The sequence below is a fragment of the Equus przewalskii genome, chromosome 13, assembly GCF_037783145.1.
Source record: "Equus przewalskii isolate Varuska chromosome 13, EquPr2, whole genome shotgun sequence".
In the NCBI taxonomy this organism is placed as follows: domain Eukaryota; kingdom Metazoa; phylum Chordata; class Mammalia; order Perissodactyla; family Equidae; genus Equus; species Equus przewalskii.
Window position 1 is genome coordinate 91,918,309 of NC_091843.1, and position 22,208 is coordinate 91,940,516.

Sequence of the window (22,208 nt, forward strand, 5' to 3'; positions counted from 1 at the left end):
TTATAAGGACTCTAATTCCTTTAATGAGGCCTGTGTTCTCATGACCTAAGCACCTCCCAAAGGCCCCAGCTCCAAACATCATCCTATTGGGGATTAGGTTTCAACATATGAATTTTAGGAGGAGAGCGACATTCAGTCTGTAAGCCCTATTTTTTCATTTTCTTGACTGTGTCTTTTGCAGAGTAGATGTTTTTAGTCTTGGTGAGGTCCATCTGGTCAATTACTTTTTTCATTGGTCATGCCTTTGGTTTTATGTCTAAAAAAGGCATTGCCAAACTCAAAGTCATCTAGGTTCTCTCCTAGATTATCTTCTAGGAGATTTACACTTTTGTGTTTCATATTTAGGTCTATGATCCATTTTGAGTTCATTGTTTTGAATGGTATAAGGTCAGTGTTTTTAGATTCACTTTTTGCTTGTGGATGTCCAATTGTTCCAGCACTATCTGTTGAAAAGACTTTCTCTTCTCCATTGTATTGTTTTTGCTCCTTTGTCAAAGGATTGACTATATTTATGTGGATCTATTTCTGGGTACTCTATTCTTTTCCATTGATCTATTTGCCAATTCATTGGCCATGCTGTCTTAATTATGGTAGCTTTGCATCAAGTCTCAGAGTCAGGTAGTTTTGGTCCTCTAATTTTATTCTTCCTCCTTCAATATTGGTTGGCTGTTCTGGGTGTTTTGCCTCTCCAATTAACTTTAGGACCATTGGAAAAACCCATAAAATAACTTGCTTGGCTTTTGATCGGGATTGCATTGAATCTACAGATCAATTTGGAAAAAACTAACATCTTGACAATATTGAATCTTCCTATCCATGAATATGACAAATCTCTTCAATTGTGTGGTTCTCTGATTTCCTTCATCAGAATTTTGCAGTTTTTCTCATATAGATCTTATACATATTTTGTTTCATTTATCTCCAAGTCTTTCACTTCTGGGGTGCTAATTTTAATGGTACCTTGATTTTAATTTCAAATCCCCTTGCTCATTTCTGGCATGTAGGAAAGTGATTGATGTTGTATATTATCATTTATCCTGCATTTATCCTCGTCATAATCACTTGTTAGTAACAGTTTTTTGTTACTTCTTTTTGACTTTCCACATAGATGATTATGTCATCAGCAAACAAACACAGTTTTATTTCTTCCCTCACAATCTGTATGTCTTGTATTTCTTGTCTTATTGCATTGGCTAGGACTTCCAGTGTGGTGTCGGAAAGCAGTGGTGGGATAGGACATGCTTGCCATGTTCCTGATCTGACGGGGAAAAGTTCAAGACTCTCAGCATTAAGAATGACTTTAACTGCAGGTTTTTTGTAGATATTCTTTATCAAGTTAAGGAAGTTCCTCTCTATTCCTAGTTTACTGAGATATCATCTCTCTCTCTTTTAATCATAAAAGAGATTCTTGTTAGGTCTGATGTCTCAAAGAATTGGGGTTTGTATCTATGCTGATATGGGAAAGAGAAGAGAGGTGAAAATGTTCCATAACTCCTTAATTGAATATTTGGCTAGAGGGGCAAATGAGCAGTGAAGAGTGCATATACATAAATTTATGCATTTATACATATTTAAGCATTTATATATACGTACATGTTTATATACTTGTATGTGTATTCATAAATACGTATACACAAACTCAGTTGTATAACTTATTGAAATACACTTATCTGCCTAAATGGCATGAAACAATAAATGTTCAAATTAACAGACATTGAATTTTTAGGAATTTAAAATTGAACTTGGGGTATAGCTCTAAATTCATCTATCCACATATGCCAATGGCTAGCCAAGGTTAGAATTTCTATCTGTCAGTTAAGAAAGAAAAGACTAAAAAAATGGCATGGAATTTGAAGAAAGGAAGAAGATTGTAGGTGTGACTGGCCCAAATGAAAACAAGGAATTGTCATGAAAAAGGACACCAGCTATATTGTGTCTTACAATGCCTATCCTCTGTAGCAATTTAAGTATCAGATGGACTGTAGTTAGAAAAATAATCAAAATGTTTCAAGAGTGAACTTATTAATACTAAATAGAGCTAGCAGTTCTAATTAGTTCAAATTGTGCTTATTTACATCTGGGCTAGACTTTTTCTCTATTCATTAATAAATGATTCTATTTAAATATGCATATAGACTGCTGAAAAGTGGCTGAAATGTATTTTTGAAGGAAAGAATTACAGTTCCCAAGAATTGCCAGCTTGATGCATCAGACCTCACGCCATGTAAGCTAAACACACCTTCCCTTTTTCATTTCTGCCCATGTTGCTGAGATGGGGAATCAGAGCACCGTGGCACGATTTATCCTAAAGAGTTTCTCAGATGACCCCACTGTGAATGCTGTCTGCACCGGCTGTCTCCTGGTCACCTACGCCTTTGGGGTCCTGGCGAATATTGCTGTCATCACAGTGATTACCAAGGACGGCCACCTCCATACACCCATGTATTTCTTCCTAAAGAGTCTGTCCTTTCTGGATGTGTGCTACACCTCGGTCACCATGCCCAAGGCCATTGTCAATGCCATCCTGGGTTCTCAGGAGATTTCCTTCCTAGAGTGCGCTGTTCAGCTCTACTCCTTTTTCACCCTGGCAGCCACCGAGTGCTTCCTGCTCACGACCATGGCCTATGACCGCTGCATGGCCATCTATAGGCCCCTTGTCTATGGGGTCACAATGAGCAGGAAGCTCTGCTGGGAGCTGGTTTCCACCGCCTGGATTTGTGGGGCTCTCTATTCCATCTTCCATGCCATCAACACCTTCTCCCTGCCTTTCTGTGGACCAAATGTCATCGATCACTTTTTCTGTGACATACCTCCTGTCATGAGGCTCTCCTGTGTTGACTATCACACAAATGAAGAAGTGAGTTTCATTTATACCAGCTGCATCATCCTGGGAGCCTGTGTTCTCACCCTGCTCTCATACCTTCGCATCATCTCCACCATCGCCAAGATGCAGCAGGTGCAGGGCCGCTGGAAAGCCTTCTCCACTTGCTCTTCTCACCTGACCACTGTTCTCCTGTTTTATGGAACTGGGAGTTCCCTGTACCTGAGACCTACCTCTGACTATTCTCCCATCCAAGCGCGGCTGGCTGCTGTGTTTTACTCCATCATCACACCCACCTTGAATCCTCTCATCTATTGTCTGAGGAACAAAGAAATGAAAGTAGCTCTTGAGAAAGTGTTCCTTCAACTACAGAGAAGAAAAGCGTAAGAGCTTATGTTAAGGTACCTTCTTCCACAGTGTCTAAAATCAATCCGCTTGAGAAGTAAAAATACAAATACTTGATAGATTTGAAGTATACATATTTGTTGAAGGGATGCAGGTTTTTTGAGATATTTTAATATAGGTTTGCTAGTAACATCTAGATACACTTATACTTTACTATCAAGTACATTCACCAATGTGGTATCACATACATTTTTTTCAATGTAGAGAGATCTATTGTGGTTTTTAAACTACCATTCAAACCATTAGAAAATAATCTAAAAACGCGAAAGTTCCTCATTTCCAGAAGGAGGACATTATAGGTCAAGGCCATTAGAGTGAAGTCATGGGAAATAAATCAGTATTAAAGCACAAACAATGAAGTGAGTTTGATTAGGTATTCATCTGGTAAATAAATCTTGAAGTAGGAAAATATGTTTTTATCTGTAGAAATGTAGGGTTATACTAACAACAATAAATGTTTTTCTTTATATGTCCTTGAAATCCACAGAATATTCCGTAGCTGTGCTTTGTCTTTGGAATCAGACTCCAGTGTTAGGCAGTTCAACTGGCTCATCTGTTCAATTACAAAATAGTAGAATGAGGCTCTTTCCTTCTGCGTAATCCTCCACCGTTAACGTGTGGCTTTTGTCCCCATGTGGTTTATGCAGCTCTCCACAGGTCTACCACATTCTATGTGGATAGAGTGTAGGATGAAATGGAAGAATTTGCCTCATGACAGCTTGCCTAAGTTTCCTCCATCTCAGGCACATCCTTACAGAGAAGTCAGCCATAAGTCAACCTAGAGATGCAGGAAGGCTGAGGGACTGAATGTGTTGTTCACAAATGAGGGAAAAAGAAGATGACTGTTTTCAAACATTCCTGGAATATTTTCATGTTTGTCTTAATCTGGGAAAGCATTTATTTAAAGGAGTCTCAGATCTGATGCATATATAACATATTTTGGAGAAAAAAAACATTGAAAAATAGATAACCAAAGGATTTACTTTATGTTACTACTGGGTAATAGCAAAGCTAGTATGTTACAGAATGTTGTATAAATAAGTAATCAGAAGAAAATTACCCAAACGGGCTCCTATCAAAAGATGTTATTTGGTTTTTTTAACCACAAAATAAGAGATGTTCATCGCGCTAGAACTTCAAAATTTTTTCCTGTAGTCATGTAAAATTTTCTCCCAGAATCTTCCCAAGAACTTTCCTCAGTGCCCCCTTAACCTCTTTGTTCCTCAGAGTATAGATAAGAGGGTTGAGCATGGGGGTGACCACAGTGTAGCAGAGGGAGACAAACTTCCCCTGGTCCTTGGATCTACTCTTGGCCGGCTGCAGATACATGAAGGTGATGGTTCCATAGAAGATGGTGACAACCATCAGGTGGGAGGAACAGGTCCCAAATGCTTTCCTTCTTCCAGTGGTTGACTTGATCTTCAAAACTGCCTGGGCAATGTAGCCATAGGAGACCAAGATTAAGGAGACAGGCACTATAAGGAACAGAACACTAGCCACAAAGAGCTCAGCCTCATTGAAAGTGGTGTCCACACAGGCCAACTTGATGAGCACAGGGACTTCACAGATGAAGTGATCCACTTGGCGATGCCCACAGAAGGGGAGCTGCAGGGTGAAAGTGGATTGTATGAGGGTGGTGGCCACTCCACTGAGCCATGCCAAAGTTGCCAGAGCTATGCAGAGACACGGATGCATCAAGGCAGTGTACTGGAGGGGGCGGCAGATGGCGACATAGCGATCGTAGGACATCACAGCCAGGAGGACACACTCAGTAGAGCCTAGGGCAAGGGAGACATAGAGCTGAACCACGCAACCACCATAGGTGATGGCTTTCATGGGATCCCACAAGTTTACCAGAAGCTGGGGAATAACACTGCTGGTAAAGCAGAGGTCCAGGAAGGAGAGATGAGAAAGGAAGAAATACATTGGTGTATGAAGCTTGGGCTCCACATGAGATACCAGAATGATGGTGGTGTTCCCCACAATGGTTAGTAAATACAAGATCAAGATGACCACGAATAGAGGCTCCTGTAACTGAGGATAATCAGAAAACCCCAACAGGATAAAGCCTGTCAGGCTGCTGTCATTGGTACTCCTCTCCATCGCCATGTGCACAGTATGTTCCAGAAACCTGTGTCGTAACTGAGAAAGATGACATTTTACATAAGGTCAAATGAGTGACATCACCTCCCTCCAAATTATTCTATGTTCAATGCTTAGAACCTATGTCTTTACAACTAGTGACTTCAATACGTCTCGTTTCCCATTGTGTGCATTCTAAATAAGTGTAGTGCACACCCTCTCAGTGTCTTAGCTGTCCTCTGATGCTCTCCAGGCAGAGAAGGGCAGACACATTAAAAACACCATCATCAAGCCACAGTAATTAAAAGAGTATGGTATTGGCATAAAGTAAACATAGAGTCCAATGGAGCAGAATAGAGATGATGAACGCACTCATATACAGCCCACTGATCTTCCACAAAGGCGTGAACAGTACCCAGTAGGGAAAAGCTAGACTCTTTAATGAATGGTCGGGAAAACTGAATATCACTGTACGAAAGGATGAAATTGGATCCCTGGCTTTCACCATACACATAAATGAACTGAAAGTGCACTGAAGACTCTGTGTAAGATGTGAAACTTGAACTCCTAGAGGAAATATGGAGGAAGGCTTCCTGACGTTGGTCTTGGCAATGATTTTATGGACATGACACCAAAACCACAGGCAACAAAAGCAAAATTTAGGAAATGGGATAAAATATTTGTAAATCATAACCAGTAAGATGATAATATCCAAAATATATTAGGAATTCCAAAAACTCAGCAGCAAAAAAAACAGAAAACCCAATTAAGAAGTGGGCACTTGAACAGACATTTCTCCAAACAAAACATAGGACTATCCAAGAGGTACATGAAAAGGTGCTCAACATCACCAATCATCAGGGAAATGTAAATGAAACTGCCATGAGTTACCAGCTCACATCTGCTGGGATGGCAGCTCCCAGAAAATAAAAGACAGCAAGGGTGGGTGAGAATGTGGAGAAATTAGCATCCTGTGCAGCATTGACAAGAAGGTAAAATGACAGCCACTGTGGAAAACAGAATCAACAGGCCTGAAAAATTGAAAATAGAACTACCATATGATCGAACAATCCCAGCTCTGGGTATAAATTCCGAAAAATTGAAATCAGCATCTCCAAGAGATCTACTCATTCCTGTGTCAATTGCAGCATTATTATAATAGCCAGTCTAAGTGTCCCCCTATGGATGAGTGAATAAAGAAGATGTGGTATATCATTCAGCATAATTAATAGCATGCTATTAGAATATTAATGGAATATTATTCAGTCTTAAAAAAGAAATGAATCCTGCATTATGCAACAAAATGGATGGACCTTAAGGGCATTATTATAAGTAAAACAAGCCAGAGAAGGACAAATGTGCCCCTTATATTAAGTATGTAAAATAGTCAGACTTATAGAAGCAGAGAAGGGAATGGTGGTAACCGAAGATGGGAGGAAGGGAAATGGAGAGTGGCTCAGGGTTGTAAATTACAGCTCTACAAGATGAACCAGTTCTAGAGAGCTGTGCTCCAACGTATTGCCTATATGAAACAATATATTCAATTTAAGTGTGTTAAAAAAGAAAATGTGATGTGTTCTTCCCTCACACACACACAGAGGAAAGGACACACGGAAGCTTTGGAGGTGGTGGATAGAATGATTACCTTTTTTGTGGTGATGGTCTTACTGGCATGTGCACATGTCTGGACTCATCATTGGTACACATGAAACAGCTTAGCAGTTTTTTGTGTATCAGTTATACCTCAAGAAAGCTGTAAAAAAAAAAAGGGCACCACCATCTGTTGTAGGAAATAAATGAAGCCATCATTTCCATCCAACCAATTTTACCCCTTTATGTTACATCTCTCTGGTTACAGAAAAGGCGGAAACTCAGTTAATTCCAACTAGAGAATAAAAGGCTGAGGTTTTATTTAAGCAATCTTCAATGAAAGGGGAATAAATCATTTGTCAGCGCCCAGAAAGAGTAGAAATTAGTATTGTTTACCTTTCTGCGATATGCCAGATTTGATTGGCATTCATTAAAAATCTACTCCTGAGAGCTTATGTGACCCAGTCAAAGACTCATACACTAAGAAAGTATTTAAGGCAACACTTGAATCTATTCCTTATAGCAGACCCCATGCTCCAGGTAGTTCTGCACTTTCTTTCTCCTTCCTTCCCTCAGTGTGTGTTTGTTTTATTTTTTCTTACTCTTTTTTTCAGAGGTCCAGGATCCTCCATGTTCCAAAACCAGTTTTTAGGAAATTAAATGTATCCATATGATTTTAGGTTTTTTTTTCCCTGGAATCATTTGCATTTTATCATCAGTTCAGAGAGTGGATGCAAAATGTATTTCCTGTTTTGGAGGCAAGTACTTAAGGGGATGTTTGTTTCCATTAATGATGTTACATCTGATTTATGCAAAGATACTACTCCGAAGCTAGTAATTATAGCTTCATTATAAAAAGGCCAGTCCATCCTTTATCCCCACACTTACCAAGGAAACTTCCCTCAGTAAAAATTGGTCTTCAGTATCATTTGCTTGCAAGCCTTTGTTCTTGGTTATATGGGAACCTCGCTAAGGGATTACTTGTTTATTTGACTAAGCTGTGTACGTGTCTCTGTACACATGTACATTGTGAGATTCGTGAGGCCAGAGGTCACATATGATGTGAATTTGCAGCCCCTTGCCCTGAGTGTGTTCACACACAGTAGCCTCTCAACAATTGCTCAGCTGTCCACATATTACATTCCTCGTTTAACCTCTTTCAGTCTCCCTGCAGACTCCCACATCTCTAGTCAACCAGTGGGTGGTAGGCTTGGTTACCATATGAGTGTGTGAGGAGGCCTGACCCGTCTTCCTCCAAACTGGGGCTGCTCAGACTCACGTGATCCTGCTTCTGTTTGAACCTGGCTGCATGTTGAAAGTGTAGGAGTGAGAGGGGTTTGTCCTGTGGTAGCTACGAGTTGTGGCCACACACGGCGCTCTTCCTGGTTTTGATGAACTCCACCCCAATCTTCTCATTACAAAATGAAACACTCTACAACGTTCTCATCAGGATTTTGTCCTTTCCCCTCGTTCTTTCCCAGTAAGCAGCCTCACACATTTTAGGTCTATCACTAACGCAAATGCATGTCTATCGCAAAAACAAATGTTTCCTTTTCAAATTTCTTATTTTGAAGTAAACACTGTGCAGCATTAACCATAATTAGTTCTCTCTTTGTCACTGCATGTCACTGCCCTGCAAAGTGTCCCCCGTCAATAGTTGGTGGCCCCCAAATCACTGCCTCTTTATTTTCACGGTGAACAATATTGGCCCAGTTCCTCTGATTTCATTCTGACCTGTGGCCAGTTCACAGTGCACGGCCCTGAGTGGACTCAGAGAACAGGAGCCGTGCCCAGCACCTTCCAGAGGTGCTCTGCAGAGTTCACGCACAGTAATTAATTCCACTTACAGATAACACTGAGCTTGGACTTGTTTAATAACAGCAACTTTTTCAAGCAAGCAAAGTATCCTCATTGCTCATTAAGAACATCTACATTATTAAGCAGGAAAGGTTTGAAATACGTTCTACGGAAACCTTTTTAAGATATAAACATTGACAATGAATGCAGTATTTCCACAGCTTCTCTCTTTAAAACTAACGGCGTGAACACCAAGAACAGGAACTAGAAAGGAACCATTCCACCAGGAACAGTCCTAAATCTATGGAAGGTCTCTAACCTAGTCACATGTGACACACATCACGTGCCTGGTATGTTGAAACTTAACAAAAAACACACGAAGAGAGAGTGAAACCTTCTTCTCTGAGCACCATCCTGTACGTCACTCATCTTGGAGAAACAAGGTGTAAAATGTAGCAGGTCAGGGAAAACTAAATGCCCACTGTTGATGGCATCCATGTGGAAGACGGCCTCATGACTGGAAGATTCCCTAGCCACAGGTGAGGGACAGGGCTGAGTGCCACGTGGACCTGGACACGGTTCCACGGCAGAGACACTGTTATTGGGGAAAGTGACTGGAAAGATGGCATTTGAGTGAGCCTTCCCGAATGCACTGTACTTTCCCTCCCAGGGCTTGAAGGGCAGAACACAGACTGAAGATTACCAACATGTGACTCTCAGGTTCACATTCTAAAAATCCACCCCCAAGCCATCACCCGGGAGAAAAACAAAGAAAAGGAGAAACAAATGACCATGGTACATTTGGGAAAAGACACGCCTGATCACAGTCTACCCCGAAAGACCAGGGCATGTAAGAACGACTCAAAACTGGACCTGGGTCATACACATTTCAAAATCTGTCACACAAAAGGAAGGCCAAAGAAAAAGACAAAGAAGAAAGGAGAGGGCTCTAAGAAACACAGCTTAAGTGAGGATCACACACTTGAAGGAGAATTTCTCCAAGAAACAGTGTAACTATTTGGGCAGGGGAAATATCCCGACACTCTCTAAACATTTATGACAACCCAGAGCTACTAAAGCAAATGGTTCAAGAGAGCAGTTGATTTAAAAGAGGGACTGGCTGAACTATGTAATACACCAAGGAAATACACAAGGGTGGCATCCTAAATTATCTTTAGGAAGTGAAAGAGCGAGCTGAATAAAGAGAATACTTGAGTAACTAGTACAGAATGCCAGGAAAGGAAAGAGAAAGAATTATTAAGAAAAACGATGTGGAAAGAGAAAGAATTATTACGAAAAACGATGTGAAAAGTCAAAACATAGTATCTCCTACAGTTTCACGGTTGGTAAATTCTGTTGAAGCCAAAGCTGCAGGCTGAACCCTATGAAAGCTGACAGCCAGGATAAGGTGATAATCTCACAGTTCCTTTATAGCTGTGTGTCACAAAATCCACAACGGAGACACCTCACTATTAAACATTCAGGCAGCAAGTAACGTAAAATAAACACACAGAAACCAGACATGCTGGTGATGTGAAGTGTGTGTCATTGACCAGATATGCAGCTTTAACGAAAACTCTGATTCCATACAGAATAGAAGTTTTACTTGGTATATTTTCTAACTCAATGCTGTAAAACTGAAATGAATAATAGAAAGTTCGGGGAAAGAGGATCCCAAAATTTCAATTGGACATTATTCAATTCATAATTAAATAAAACTGCAAATATTAAGATATAAGAATATTTACAGTTTTAACACTTGTTTTAAGCAACATAAGAAACAAAATTAAGGTCGACAAGTTAGAAAAATACCAGAAAATAAAACTTATGCAAAATAAAAATAATATTTTACATAGCAAAAGAAACAAAAGTAATCCTGAATATTAATGAGACATTTCTTAAAAAGCATAGAAAAGAACCTAATACATACTAAAGATAATAATACAGACTATAATTTTGTATTATTTATTAAGGGAACTATAGATAATTCCTATAGAAACTAGGCAATTTTTGAAACTATTTCAGAAACATTTTAACAGAGTTTACTTCACAAAGACATTTCCATACAAACCTGCAAATTAAGAAGTTATATGGTAACCAATTTGTATGTTTTATTCTAAAACTTTAAAATTTCTGTACTACAAAACACTATCATCAAATTTTTTTAGTTAATGTAGGAAAATATTGGCAAATAGACATTGTGTGAAATCTACAGAGATATCATGGGAGGAGTTGGGACTGAATGAATCCTGCTGATAATCGCTCCTTCCACCAAGACCTAAGGAATCTCTTCTCTTTCCAGGTGCAAGCAAACTTCCCTTCCAGCCCCCAAATGCCGACTGTGCCCCCTGCACTTCCGTTCTTCTCTCTGTGCGACCTCCTCCTCCTCGGGCCCCCAAACACTATGTCCTGGGCCCTAAACCAGTGCAGGAAGCTGACTTTTGGGTGTGGCAGCTGGAGAGGCCTCCTGACACGGATCCTTCTGGTCCCTTTGACGAGAATGAATTCATCGTGACATCGTGACCACGGGACAGGTCCCTAAACCCTGGAAGATAATGCTTTGTGTCCCACAGCCACCTACCACCTTCAAAGTCCACTGATTCTTCATGCCTCCCTCAGAAAATGAGATGCTCATAATCGATGTGGTCTTGGGGGTACCTCCAGTCCATCTACCTGACAGTCTGGAGGACTTCTGCACATTTTCACGTGACTCAGTGTCCGGCCTGATTGTAACTTAAGCCTTGCTGCAGCCCCGCCCTGTCCGCTGTCGAGCTGGACATGCCCCAGCTCCTCACACCACCTGGAGTCGCCCCTCCCTTGAGAACGTGTTCAGACCCTGCTCCTCAGGAGACTCCAGCCCTAGTGCCACTTCCCAGTTTGTTCCTCTCCGTTGACCACATCCAAACACCACGTGGATCAAGGCATGGTGTGAGCTCCCACATTGTGCCTTCTTCTCTGACACTGAACTCTTTTCACTTAGAAAATAGTGTGGCATCCATCCTCTCCCTGTGCCACTGCCGCATACGCGTTGAAAGCGCTGCTGGGGTGCCGAGCCCATGACTTATGGTTCTCCTTAAAACACTTGCCTTGTACAAATGTTGCTATGACCCACTCAACCTTCTTCTCTGTTCTGGTAGACTCCCTCATTTCTACAATCCAACATCACCACAGAAAAATAGGAGCTTAAATGCAACTTTTAGATCTAGGTCACACAGGCTTTCAATAAAATGGGGAGATTATGATGTGAAAAACAACATTTTAACAGTCTGGGGTCCATCACAGCCCAGAGCAGGTCAGGAGACTGAGGCTGCGATTAAACAAAGTGAGACGAGGGGAGGTGGAGATGTGTGCTGCATGTAAATCTCCTTCTGGAGCTGGATTTCTGTGAATTTAGCTGCATACACAAGTAAGATGGATCGGTTGAGCACATATTGTACATCTTGACTTATTCCCTTTCAACTCAAGAAGATTTTCTCTAGACTCTGGCAAGACATTTCGCAAATGCGTATCCCATGCAAAAATATTTGGGTCAGAGGATTGTTTCTTCAATTTGAAGAACACAGAAAGGTCAGGGATGATCAATTGAAACCGGTTCTTTGCTGTCTTTGAGCAGAGGTGATCTTGGGCATTAAAACAATAAAATAAAATAAACAAACAACAAACCCCCAAAACCAGAAACAAAGACAATTCTATGAGAAAAAAGGTTCTGAAATAGTCAGTGACAACAAGAAGGGGCTAATCTGAAATTCACAGACTTGACCATTCTGAGGTGCTTTAATTTCTTAGCTTGCTCTACGCACAATAAAACGTGCAACCTGCCCACGGTGACCGCAGCTTGCCCTCCTGTCCACATACCTGTTTCAGGCCGAGAACATGCAGTCTGGCCTCAGGCGTTCCTGCCTTGTCCACGGCATGTCCAGCTGCCTGTGTCTTGAGAGGCAGCCAGCAGGTGTTCCTGGTTTAAGGTCCTGGAGCCAGGGGAGGTGTTCAAGGAAGGGCAAGCTGGGAACCAAAAGTGAAGTTCCGAGCAAAGGAGCGTCCGGGTCTCGTAGAGACTTGTCACTGACCAGTGGCTAAACTGGGAGTCAGGATGCCCAGAAAGATGACACTTAATCTTCCTCCCCTGCCTGGAAGAGCAGGCGAAGATGTTGAACCGTCTTTGGGAGTTTGGCGCACAGGTGACATCAGCCCTCAGTCATGAGTAAGAAGTATCACAAGGCCTGGGAAGCTCCTTCTCTGGGGGCTGATCTCTCTGCAGCAGCTCGAAAAGCTGCTGCTCCTGCCCATACAGTCCGTGGTCAACATGCAAATGCGCATCCCAAATACGGGAAACAGTAAATGGATTCTACACTGGGTGTTGCGGTTGCTTAGGAATGTGTCAGAAGAAAACGGGCTATGACCAGTGACTCCCTTCCCAAGAGAAATAACCATAGAGTGAGAAATGCCAGTGATTTACCTCCTTGAGAAGGAGAAGGTTTATGTTAGGAAAGCAAAGAAAGGCTTGTTGATGTGGCATCCTCACATCCCCACAAGGGTAGGAGAATTGCCGTGTTTCCTCTGTGGAAAACGTGTGACTCATTAAAGTGTTCACAGCAGAGGATCCTGGGACACGGTTGTGCCAACAGGCCCCGCGGTCATGGTTTCTTCCCATCACTAAGGATTCACAGGGTAAGACATCAGGATCTCACCTTGGCGCTTTTCCAAAACATTACCAATTACACTCCTGATTACCCCACTGTAACACATGCACGAGGCAGAAGAAAAATCGTATCTTTAAGCAATAACAAAAGATTCAGAGAAATTGTAGCAATTCAGAGAAATCCCCCAGGAGTAAATCCCTTAGTAATGAGTCCACAACGTCAATGTCTCAATGGGTGCGTTCAATTGGACAGCAATGTCAGGCCCCACTGCACTGCAGTATTCGCAGAACCCTAAGATTCCCGTTTCATTTCTGAGCAGACACACGAACAATTCTATTCTTATTCCCCTTTTCTACCGTGGTAGTACTTCCATTGTTGTATAGATGTAAAAACTAATTGTTGCTTTATCGTTATTCACGATAGGAGAGTCTCCACATTCCCTTGATTATCATTGTCTCTGATCATGCTTACCAACAAATTCCAGATTCTACTTCCTGCCTGATCAGTCCATTTTCCTTTCCCATATATTTTCCTAGATCAGGAAGCCCCAGTTAATTGGGAGTCAGAGATGTCTGCACCCTCCGGCACACTGGAGAACAGTCTATTTCCAAGTCTGTTCTGCTATGTGTGTAGATATCTTCTGATTCTTCTAATACGTTAAAAAACAATGTCCTCCTTGTCACCTAAAGTGAATCGTACCACCCAAAGACTACTTGTCTTCTGTTTCAAGTTGTCAGCCTTTTAAGAATTCACCCACAGATTCCTTCATTTCTTATACACATTTAAACATATTTGTACTTTAGAAACAACAAAATAAACTCTCTTCCTTATCATGGCAACTTGCCACGGCTTAGGTAATGTCACTTTACAACCATGATCCATTTAACATCAAAAATCCAGATAAAACAAAAACACATTAGCAAACAATCTTCTTGCTTGATTAATATAGATTTGGTTTTACAAAGAATTTATTGGAAGTGAGGCCTTTTTTCCCTAACATTGACTTTTACTGTTGGTAATAGATACCATCACTAGTGAAAATCTACTGTATAATAGAGCTGGACCATCAGCATATAAACTCTATAAAGGCGGTTTGGTTCACATGTGTGTCCTCAATAATTGTTGGATTACCAAGTCCATTTCTTAAAGGAGATAAGACAGACTGAAGTTTCGTGATGCATGAAAAATTGGGTGCACCTGTTCAGGTATGAAAGGATGGAAGGTGTAATGGAATAGGTGATGAATTCATGAAATAAACATCTTCTGTGTAGTAAGGAGGCCATCTCAGCTGTGCACATGAGAGGTGGCGGAAAGTTACCTACAGCAGGTGAGGAGGAGGAGAGGAGTGAGGATGAAGTATGTCCCATTGTGTGATGTTAGCAGTGGTGAGAAGGAACCAGACCAGGGAGCTGTTGATTTAGTTATGATGCGATCATTTTGAGGTCATTTCAAGAGCCGACTTGGAGAAGTGAAGGACACAGTTGACATGAGGAGGTGGATGGAAAGGGCCGTGCAGAAATGTAAATCTGGGAGTCACCTGTGTGAAGAGCTTACTTTAAACTGTGGTGAAGTCGTCACATAGTTGCTGTTCTCAAAAGCCTGCTAAGGAGACAAACACAAACCATGAGAGACTTGTCATGCAGGAGGAGGTGCAGCAACAGAGGGGAACTCCGTGTGTAACGGGGCTCCCACAGGGCACCTGGCCACACGTGAGGGGTCCAGCAATCCACGGTTAGTGGCAAGGACAATGCCACTAAGCTTTAGGAGTTGCTCTTTCTGTTCTGAGCAACTGGTCAATATATCTCAATCTCTGCTAAAGGAAAACTATAATAGTGCCCTTCTAGCAGATAGTTATGGCTGCTAAGTAAAACAAAACTTATAAATAAAGTCTATGAACACAAAGCATCTAGAAGAGTGATCTAATTTTCGTTTGGTTTGCTCGATACTTTGAAGCTCAAATTACAGAAGTCAGAAAGGTGACGCAACTTGTTCAAGCCAAGCAGCTCTTACGTGGTGAAATGGGCATTCAAACTCAGGGCTGTCCGACTCTGACATTCAAGCTCTATTTCAATTTTTCTACTGAAACCCACTTATAGGGTCATGAACAGGACAAAACCAATTATTGAGTGATCACCCATTTATGAATCAGTCCTAATAACTCCTAAATATTTGTTGATAATCACGTCTCACTAAAGCACAAAGAATCTTTCTCAGTGCTGCCTTCACTTCCTTATTTCTCAGGGTGTAGATGAGGGGGTTGAGCATGGGGGTGACCACGGTGTAGCAGAGGGAGACAAACTTCCCCTGGTCCTTGCATCTACTCTTGGCCGGCTGCAGATACATGAAGATGATGGTTCCATAGAAGATGGTGACAACCATCAGGTGGGAGGAACAGGTCCCAAACGCTTTCCTTCTTCCAGTGGTTGACTTGATCTTCAAAACTGCCTGGGCAATGTAGCCATAGGAGACCAAGATGAAGGAGACAGGCACTATAAGGAACAGGACACTAGCCACAAAGAGCTCAGCCTCATTGAAAGTGGTGTCCACACAGGCCAACTTGATGAGCACAGGGACTTCACAGAAGAAATGATCCACCTGGTGATGCCCACAGAAGGGGAGCTGCAGGGTGAAAGTGGATTGTATGAGGGTGGTGGCCACTCCACTGAGCCATGCCAAAGTTGCCAGAGCTATGCAGAGACACGGATGCATCAAGGCAGTGTACTGGAGGGGGCGGCAGATGGCGACATAGCGATGGTAGGACATCACAGCCAGGAGGACACACTCAGTAGAGCCTAGGGCAAGGGAGACATAGAGCTGAACCACGCAACCACCATAGGTGATGGCTTTCATGGGATCCCACAAGTTTACCAGAAGCTGGGGAATAACACTGCTGGTAAAGCAGAGGTCCAGGAAGGAGAGATGAGAAAGGAAGAAATACATTGGTGTATGAAGCTTGGGCTCCACATGAGATACCAGAATGATGGTGGTGTTCCCCACAATGGTTAGTAAATACAAGATCAAGATGACCGCAAATAGAGGCTCCTGTAACTGAGGATAATCAGAAAACCCCAACAGGATAAAGCCTGTCAGGCTGCTGTCATTGGTACTCCTCTCCATCGCCATGTGCACAGTATGTTCCAGAAACCTGTGTCGTAACTGAGAAAGACGACATTTTACATAAGGTCAAATGAGTGACAATGTCATCTCCGTAAAAAGTATTCTATGTTCAATGCTTACATGCTATGTTCTCACATTTAGTGACTTAAGTATGCCTTGTTTCCTATTGTGTGCATTCTAAATAAGAGCCATGCACACCCTCTTAGTACCTTAGCTGGCCTCTGATGTTCTCAAAGGTAGAAAAGAGCAGACATATTAAAAACACTGTCATCAAATTACAGTAATTAAAAGAGTACGGTATTGGCAGAAAGTAGACATACAGACCAATGGAGCAGAATAGAGATCCCAGAGATGAACGCACTCAGATACAGCCCACTGATCTTCCACGAAGGCATGAAGAGTACCCAGGAGGGAAAGACTAGACTCTTTAATCAACTGTTTGAGAAAACTGAATATCCATGTGGAATAGAATAAAATTGGATCCCTATCTCTCGCCATACACATAAATCAACTGAAATTGCAATAAAGACTTCAATGTAAGATGTGAAACTTGAACTCCTAGAGGAAATATGGAGGAAAGCTTCTTGACATTGGTCTTGGCAGTGATTTTATGGATATGACACCAAAACCACAGCGAACCCAAGCAATAATCTAGGGAATGGGGTAAAATATTTGCAAATCATGTCCTGTAAGAGGTTAATATCCAAAATATGTTAGGAATTCCGAAAACTCAGCAGCAGAAAACCAGAAAACCTGATTAAGATCTGGGCACTTGAATAGACATTTCTCCAAACAAAACATAGAAATATCCAAGAGGTACATGAAAAGGTGCTCAACATCACTAACCATCAGGGAAGTGTAAATCAAACCACCATGAGTTATCACCTCACATCTGCTAGGACGGCAGTTACCAGAAAATAAAAGACAGCAAGGGTGGGTGAGACTGTGGAGAAATTAGCATCCTGTGCAGCATTGACAAGAAGGTAAAATGACAGCCACTGTGGAAAACAGAATCAACAGGCCTGAAAAATTGAAAATAGAACTACCATATGATCGAACAATCCCAGCTCTGGGTATAAATTCCAAAAAATTGAAATCAGCATCTCCAAGAGATCTACTCATTCCTGTGTCAATTGCAGCATTATTATAATAGCCAGTCTAAGTGTCCCCCTATGGATGAGTGAATAAAGAAGATGTGGTATATCACTCAGCATAATTAATAGCATGCTATTAGAATATTAATGGAATATTATTCAGTCTTAAAAAAGAAATGAATCCTGCATTATGCAACAAAATGGATGGACCTTAAGGGCATTATTTTAAGTGAAACAAGTCAGACAGAGAAGGACAAATGTGCCCCTTATATTAAGTATGTAAAATAGTCAGACTTATAGAAGCAGAGAAGGGAATGGTGGTAACTGAAGATGGGAGGAAGGGAATGGAGAGTTGCTCAGGGTTGTAAATTACAGCTCTACAAGATGAACCAGTTCTAGAGAGCTGTGCTCCAACGCATTGCCTACGTGGAACAATATATTCAATTTAAGTGTGTTAAAAAAGAAAATGTGATGTGTTCTTCCCTCACACACACACAGAGGAAAGGACACACGGAAGCTTTGGAGGTGGTGGATAGAATGATTACCTTTTTTGTGGTGATGGTCTTACTGGCATGTGCACATGTCTGGACTCATCATTGGTACACATGAAACAGCTTAGCAGTTTTTTGTGTATCAGTTATACCTCAAGAAAGCTGTAAAAAAAAAAAAGGCACCACCATCAGTTGTAGGAAATAAATGAAGCCATCATTTCCATCCAACCAATTTTACCCCTTTATGTTACGTCTCTCTGGTTACAGAAAAGGCGGAAACTCAGTTAATTCCAACTAGAGAATAAAAGCCTGAGATTTTATTTAAGCAATCTTCAATGAGAAGGGAATAAATCATTTGTCAGCGCCCAAAAAGAGTAGAAATCAGTGTTAAGTTTACGTCTTTGCGATATACCAGATTTGATTGACATTCATTAAAAATCCACTCCTGGGATCTTGTGTGACCCTGTCAAAGGCACGTACACTTAGTACATGTTTAAGGCAACACTTGAATCTATTCCTTATCGCAGATCCCCTGCTCCAGGTAATTCTGCACTTTCTTTCTCCTTCCTTCCCTCAGCGTGTGTTTGTTTTATTTTTTGCTTACTCTTTTTTTCAGAGGTCCAGGATCCTCCATGTTCCAAAACCAGTTTTTAGGAAATTAAATGTATCCATGTGATTTTAGGTTTTTTTTGCCCTGGAATCCTTTGCATTTTATCATCAGCTCAGAGTGTGGATGCAAAATGTATTTCCTGTTTTGGAGGCAAGTACTTAAGGGGATGTTTGTTTCCATTACTGATGTTACATCTGATTTATGCAAAGATACTACTCCGAAGCTAGTAATTATAGCTTCATTATAAAAAGGCCAGTCCATCCTTTATCCCCACACTTACCAAGGAAACTTCCTTCAGTAAAAAAGGTCTTCAGTATCATTCACTCCCAAGCCTTTGTTCTTGGTTATATGGGAACCTCGCTAAGGGATTACTTTTTTATTTGACTAAGCTGTGTACGTGTCTCTGTACACATGTACATTGTGAGATTCGTGAGGCCAGAGGTCACATATGATGTGAATTTGCAGCCCCTTGCCCTGAGTGTGTTCACACACAGTAGCCTCTCAACAATTGCTCAGCTGTCCACATATTACATTCCTCGTTTAACCTCTTTCAGTCTCCCTGCAGACTCCCACATCTCTAGTCAACCAGTGGGTGGTAGGCTTGGTTACCATATGAGTGTGTGAGGAGGCCTGACCCGTCTTCCTCCAAACTGGGGCTGCTCAGACTCACGTGATCCTGCTTCTGTTTGAACCTGGCTGCATGTTGAAAGTGTAGGAGTGAGAGGGGTTTGTCCTGTGGTAGCTACGAGTTGTGGCCACACACGGCGCTCTTCTTGGTTTTGATGAACTCCACCCCAATCTTCTCATTACAAAATGAAACACTCTACAACGTTCTCATCAGGATTTTGTCCTTTCCCCTCGTTCTTTCCCAGTAAGCAGCCTCACACATTTTAGGTCTATCACTAACGCAAATGCATGTCTATCGCAAAAACAAATGTTTCCTTTTCAAATTTCTTATTTTGAAGTAAACACTGTGCAGCATTAACCATAATTAGTTCTCTCTTTGTCACTGCATGTCACTGCCCTGCAAAGTGTCCCCCGTCAATCGTTGGTGGTCCCAAATCACTGCCTCTTTATTTTCACGGTGAACAATATTGGCCCAGTTCCTCTGATTTCATTCTGACCCGTGGCCAGTTCACAGTGCACGGCCCTGAGTGGACTCAGAGAACAGCAGCCGTGCCCAGCACCTTCCAGAGGTGCTCTGCAGAGTTCACGCACAGTAATTAATTCCACTTACAGATAACACTGAGCTTGGACTTGTTTAATAACAGCAACTTTTTCAAGCAAGCAAAGTATCCTCATTGCTCATTAAGAACATCTACATTATTAAGCAGGAAAGGTTTGAAATACGTTCTACAGAAACCTTTTTAAGATATAAACATTGACAATGAATGCAGTATTTCCACAACTTCTCTCTTTAAAACTAACGGCGTGAACACCAAGAACAGGAATTAGAAAGAGAACATCATTCCACCAGGAACAGTCCTAAATCTATGGAAGGTCTCTAACCTAGTCACATGTGACACACATCACGTGCCTGGTATGTTGAAACTTAACAAAAAACACACGAAGAGAGAGAGTGAAACCTTCTTCTCTGAGCACCATCCTATACGTCACTCATCTTGGAGAAACAAGGTGTAAAATGTAGCAGGTCAGGGAAAACTAAATGCCCACTGTTGATGGCATCCATGTGGAAGACGGCCTCATGACTGGAAGATTCCCTAGCCACAGGTGAGGGACAGGGCTGAGTGCCACGTGGACCTGGACACGGTTCCACGGCAGAGACAGCTGTTATTGGGGAAAGTGACTGGAAAGATGGCATTTGAGTGAGCCTTCCCGAATGCACTGTACTTTCCCTCCCAGGGCTTGAAGGGCAGAACACAGACTGAAGATTACCAACATGTGACTCTCCAGCTAACATTCTACAAGTCCACCCAATCCATCCCCCAGGGGAGAGAGAAAGAAAAGGAGAGACCAAGCAACCCTAGTGTATTTCTGGAAAGACAAGCCTGTGTCACTGACTACCCCCAAAGAGGAGGGTGTGTAAGAAATACTCAACACTGGACCTGGGTCGTACACATTTCAAAATCTATAACTTAAAAACAAGATGAAAGACAAAGGCAAGCACGAAAACAAGAGGGCGCTAAGAAACACAGCTTAAGTGAGGATCACACACTTGAAGGAGAATTTCTCCAGGAAACAGTGTAACTACTTGGGCAGGGGCAGTATCCTGACAGTCTCAAATAATTGAAGACAACCTGGAGATAGTAAAACAGACGGTTCAAAAGAACAGAAGATTTAAAGGAGGGACTGGCTGGACTACGTAATACAATCAAGGAAATACACAAGGGTGGCATCCTGAGTTATGTTTAGGAAGTGAAAGAAAGAGCTGAATAAAGGGAATGCTTGAGTTACTAGCACAGAATGCCAGGAAAGGAAAGAGAAAGAGTTATTAAGAAAGATGACACAAAAAATCAAAACACAATACCTCCTGCAGTTTCACGGTTGGTAAATTCCCTTGACATCCACAGCTCCAGGCTGAACCCTATGAAAGCTGACAGCCAGGATAAGGTGATAATCTCACAGTTCCTTAATAGCTGTGTGTCACAACATCCACAACGGAGACACCTCACTATTAAACATTCAGGCAGCAAGTAACGTAAAATAAACACATAGAAACCAGACATGCTGGTGCTGTGAAGTGTGTGTCATTGAGCAGATATTCAGCTTTAATGAAAACTCTGATTCCATACAGAATAGAAGTTTTGCTCACTATACTCATTGCTGTAGAACTGAAATTAATAATAGAAAGTTAGGGGAAAGAGGGTGGCAAAATTTCAATTGGACATTATTAAATTCATAATTAAAAATACTGTAAATATTAAAATATAAGAATATTTAGGGTTTAAAACTTGTTTTAAACAACATAAGAAAAAAATTAAGGTGAACCATTAGAAAAATACCAGAAAATAAAACTTACACAAAATAAAAATAGCAGTTTACATAACAAAAGAAACAAAAGTAATCCTGAATATTAATGAAACATTTCTGAAAAAGCATAGAAGAGAACCTAATACATACTAAAGATAATAATGCAAACTATAATTTTGTATTATTTATTAATGGAACTATAGATAATTCCTATTGAAACTAGATAATTTTTGGGACTATTTCAGAAACATCTTAACAGAGTTTACTTCACAAAGACATTACCGTATAAACCGGCAATTTAAGAGGTTATATTGTAAACAATTTGTATTTTTTATTCTAAAACTTTAAAATCTCTCTACTACAAAACATATCATCAAATTTTTTAATTAATGTAGAAAAGTATTTGCAAATAGACATTGTGTGAAATCTACAGAGATATCATGGGAGGAGTTGGGACTGAATGAATCCTGCTGATAATCGCTCCTTCCACCAAGACCTGAGGAATCTCTTCTCTTTCCAGGTCCAAGCAAACTTCTCTTCCAGCCCCCAAATGCCGACTGTGCCTCCTGCATTCTGTTCTTCTCTCTGTGCGACCTCCTCCTCCTTGGGCCCCCAAACACTATGCCATGG

At 41.3% G+C, this 22,208-nt stretch overlaps 3 protein-coding genes across 3 annotated transcripts; 1 reads left to right on the top strand and 2 right to left on the bottom strand.

Moving 5' to 3' along the window:
* Positions 1-531: 531 nt before the first annotated feature.
* LOC103543782 (olfactory receptor 5AP2-like) lies at positions 532-3,705 on the top strand. Its single transcript, XM_070569961.1, has one exon. The coding sequence runs from the start codon at positions 2,273-2,275 to the stop codon at positions 3,206-3,208; it is 936 nt and encodes a 311-aa protein (XP_070426062.1). The 5' UTR covers positions 532-2,272; the 3' UTR covers positions 3,209-3,705.
* A 566-nt stretch (positions 3,706-4,271) lies between these two features.
* LOC139075202 (olfactory receptor 2G2-like) lies at positions 4,272-5,447 on the bottom strand. Its single transcript, XM_070569960.1, has one exon. It carries the CDS (start codon positions 5,333-5,335, stop codon positions 4,382-4,384), a length of 954 nt encoding a protein of 317 aa, XP_070426061.1. The 5' UTR covers positions 5,336-5,447; the 3' UTR covers positions 4,272-4,381.
* Positions 5,448-15,253: 9,806 nt separating this feature from the next.
* On the bottom strand, positions 15,254-16,458 carry LOC103543783 (olfactory receptor 2G2-like). The gene has a single exon (XM_008510632.2). The coding sequence runs from the start codon at positions 16,456-16,458 to the stop codon at positions 15,487-15,489; it is 972 nt and encodes a 323-aa protein (XP_008508854.2). The 3' UTR covers positions 15,254-15,486.
* Positions 16,459-22,208: the final 5,750 nt, after the last annotated feature.

Coding starts and splice junctions, on each gene's coding strand:
- LOC103543783 (XM_008510632.2), bottom strand. CDS start 16,458: ATGGCGATGGAGAGGAGTACCAATGACAGCAGCCTGACAGGCTTTATC.
- LOC139075202 (XM_070569960.1), bottom strand. CDS start 5,335: ATGGCGATGGAGAGGAGTACCAATGACAGCAGCCTGACAGGCTTTATC.
- LOC103543782 (XM_070569961.1), top strand. CDS start 2,273: ATGGGGAATCAGAGCACCGTGGCACGATTTATCCTAAAGAGTTTCTCA.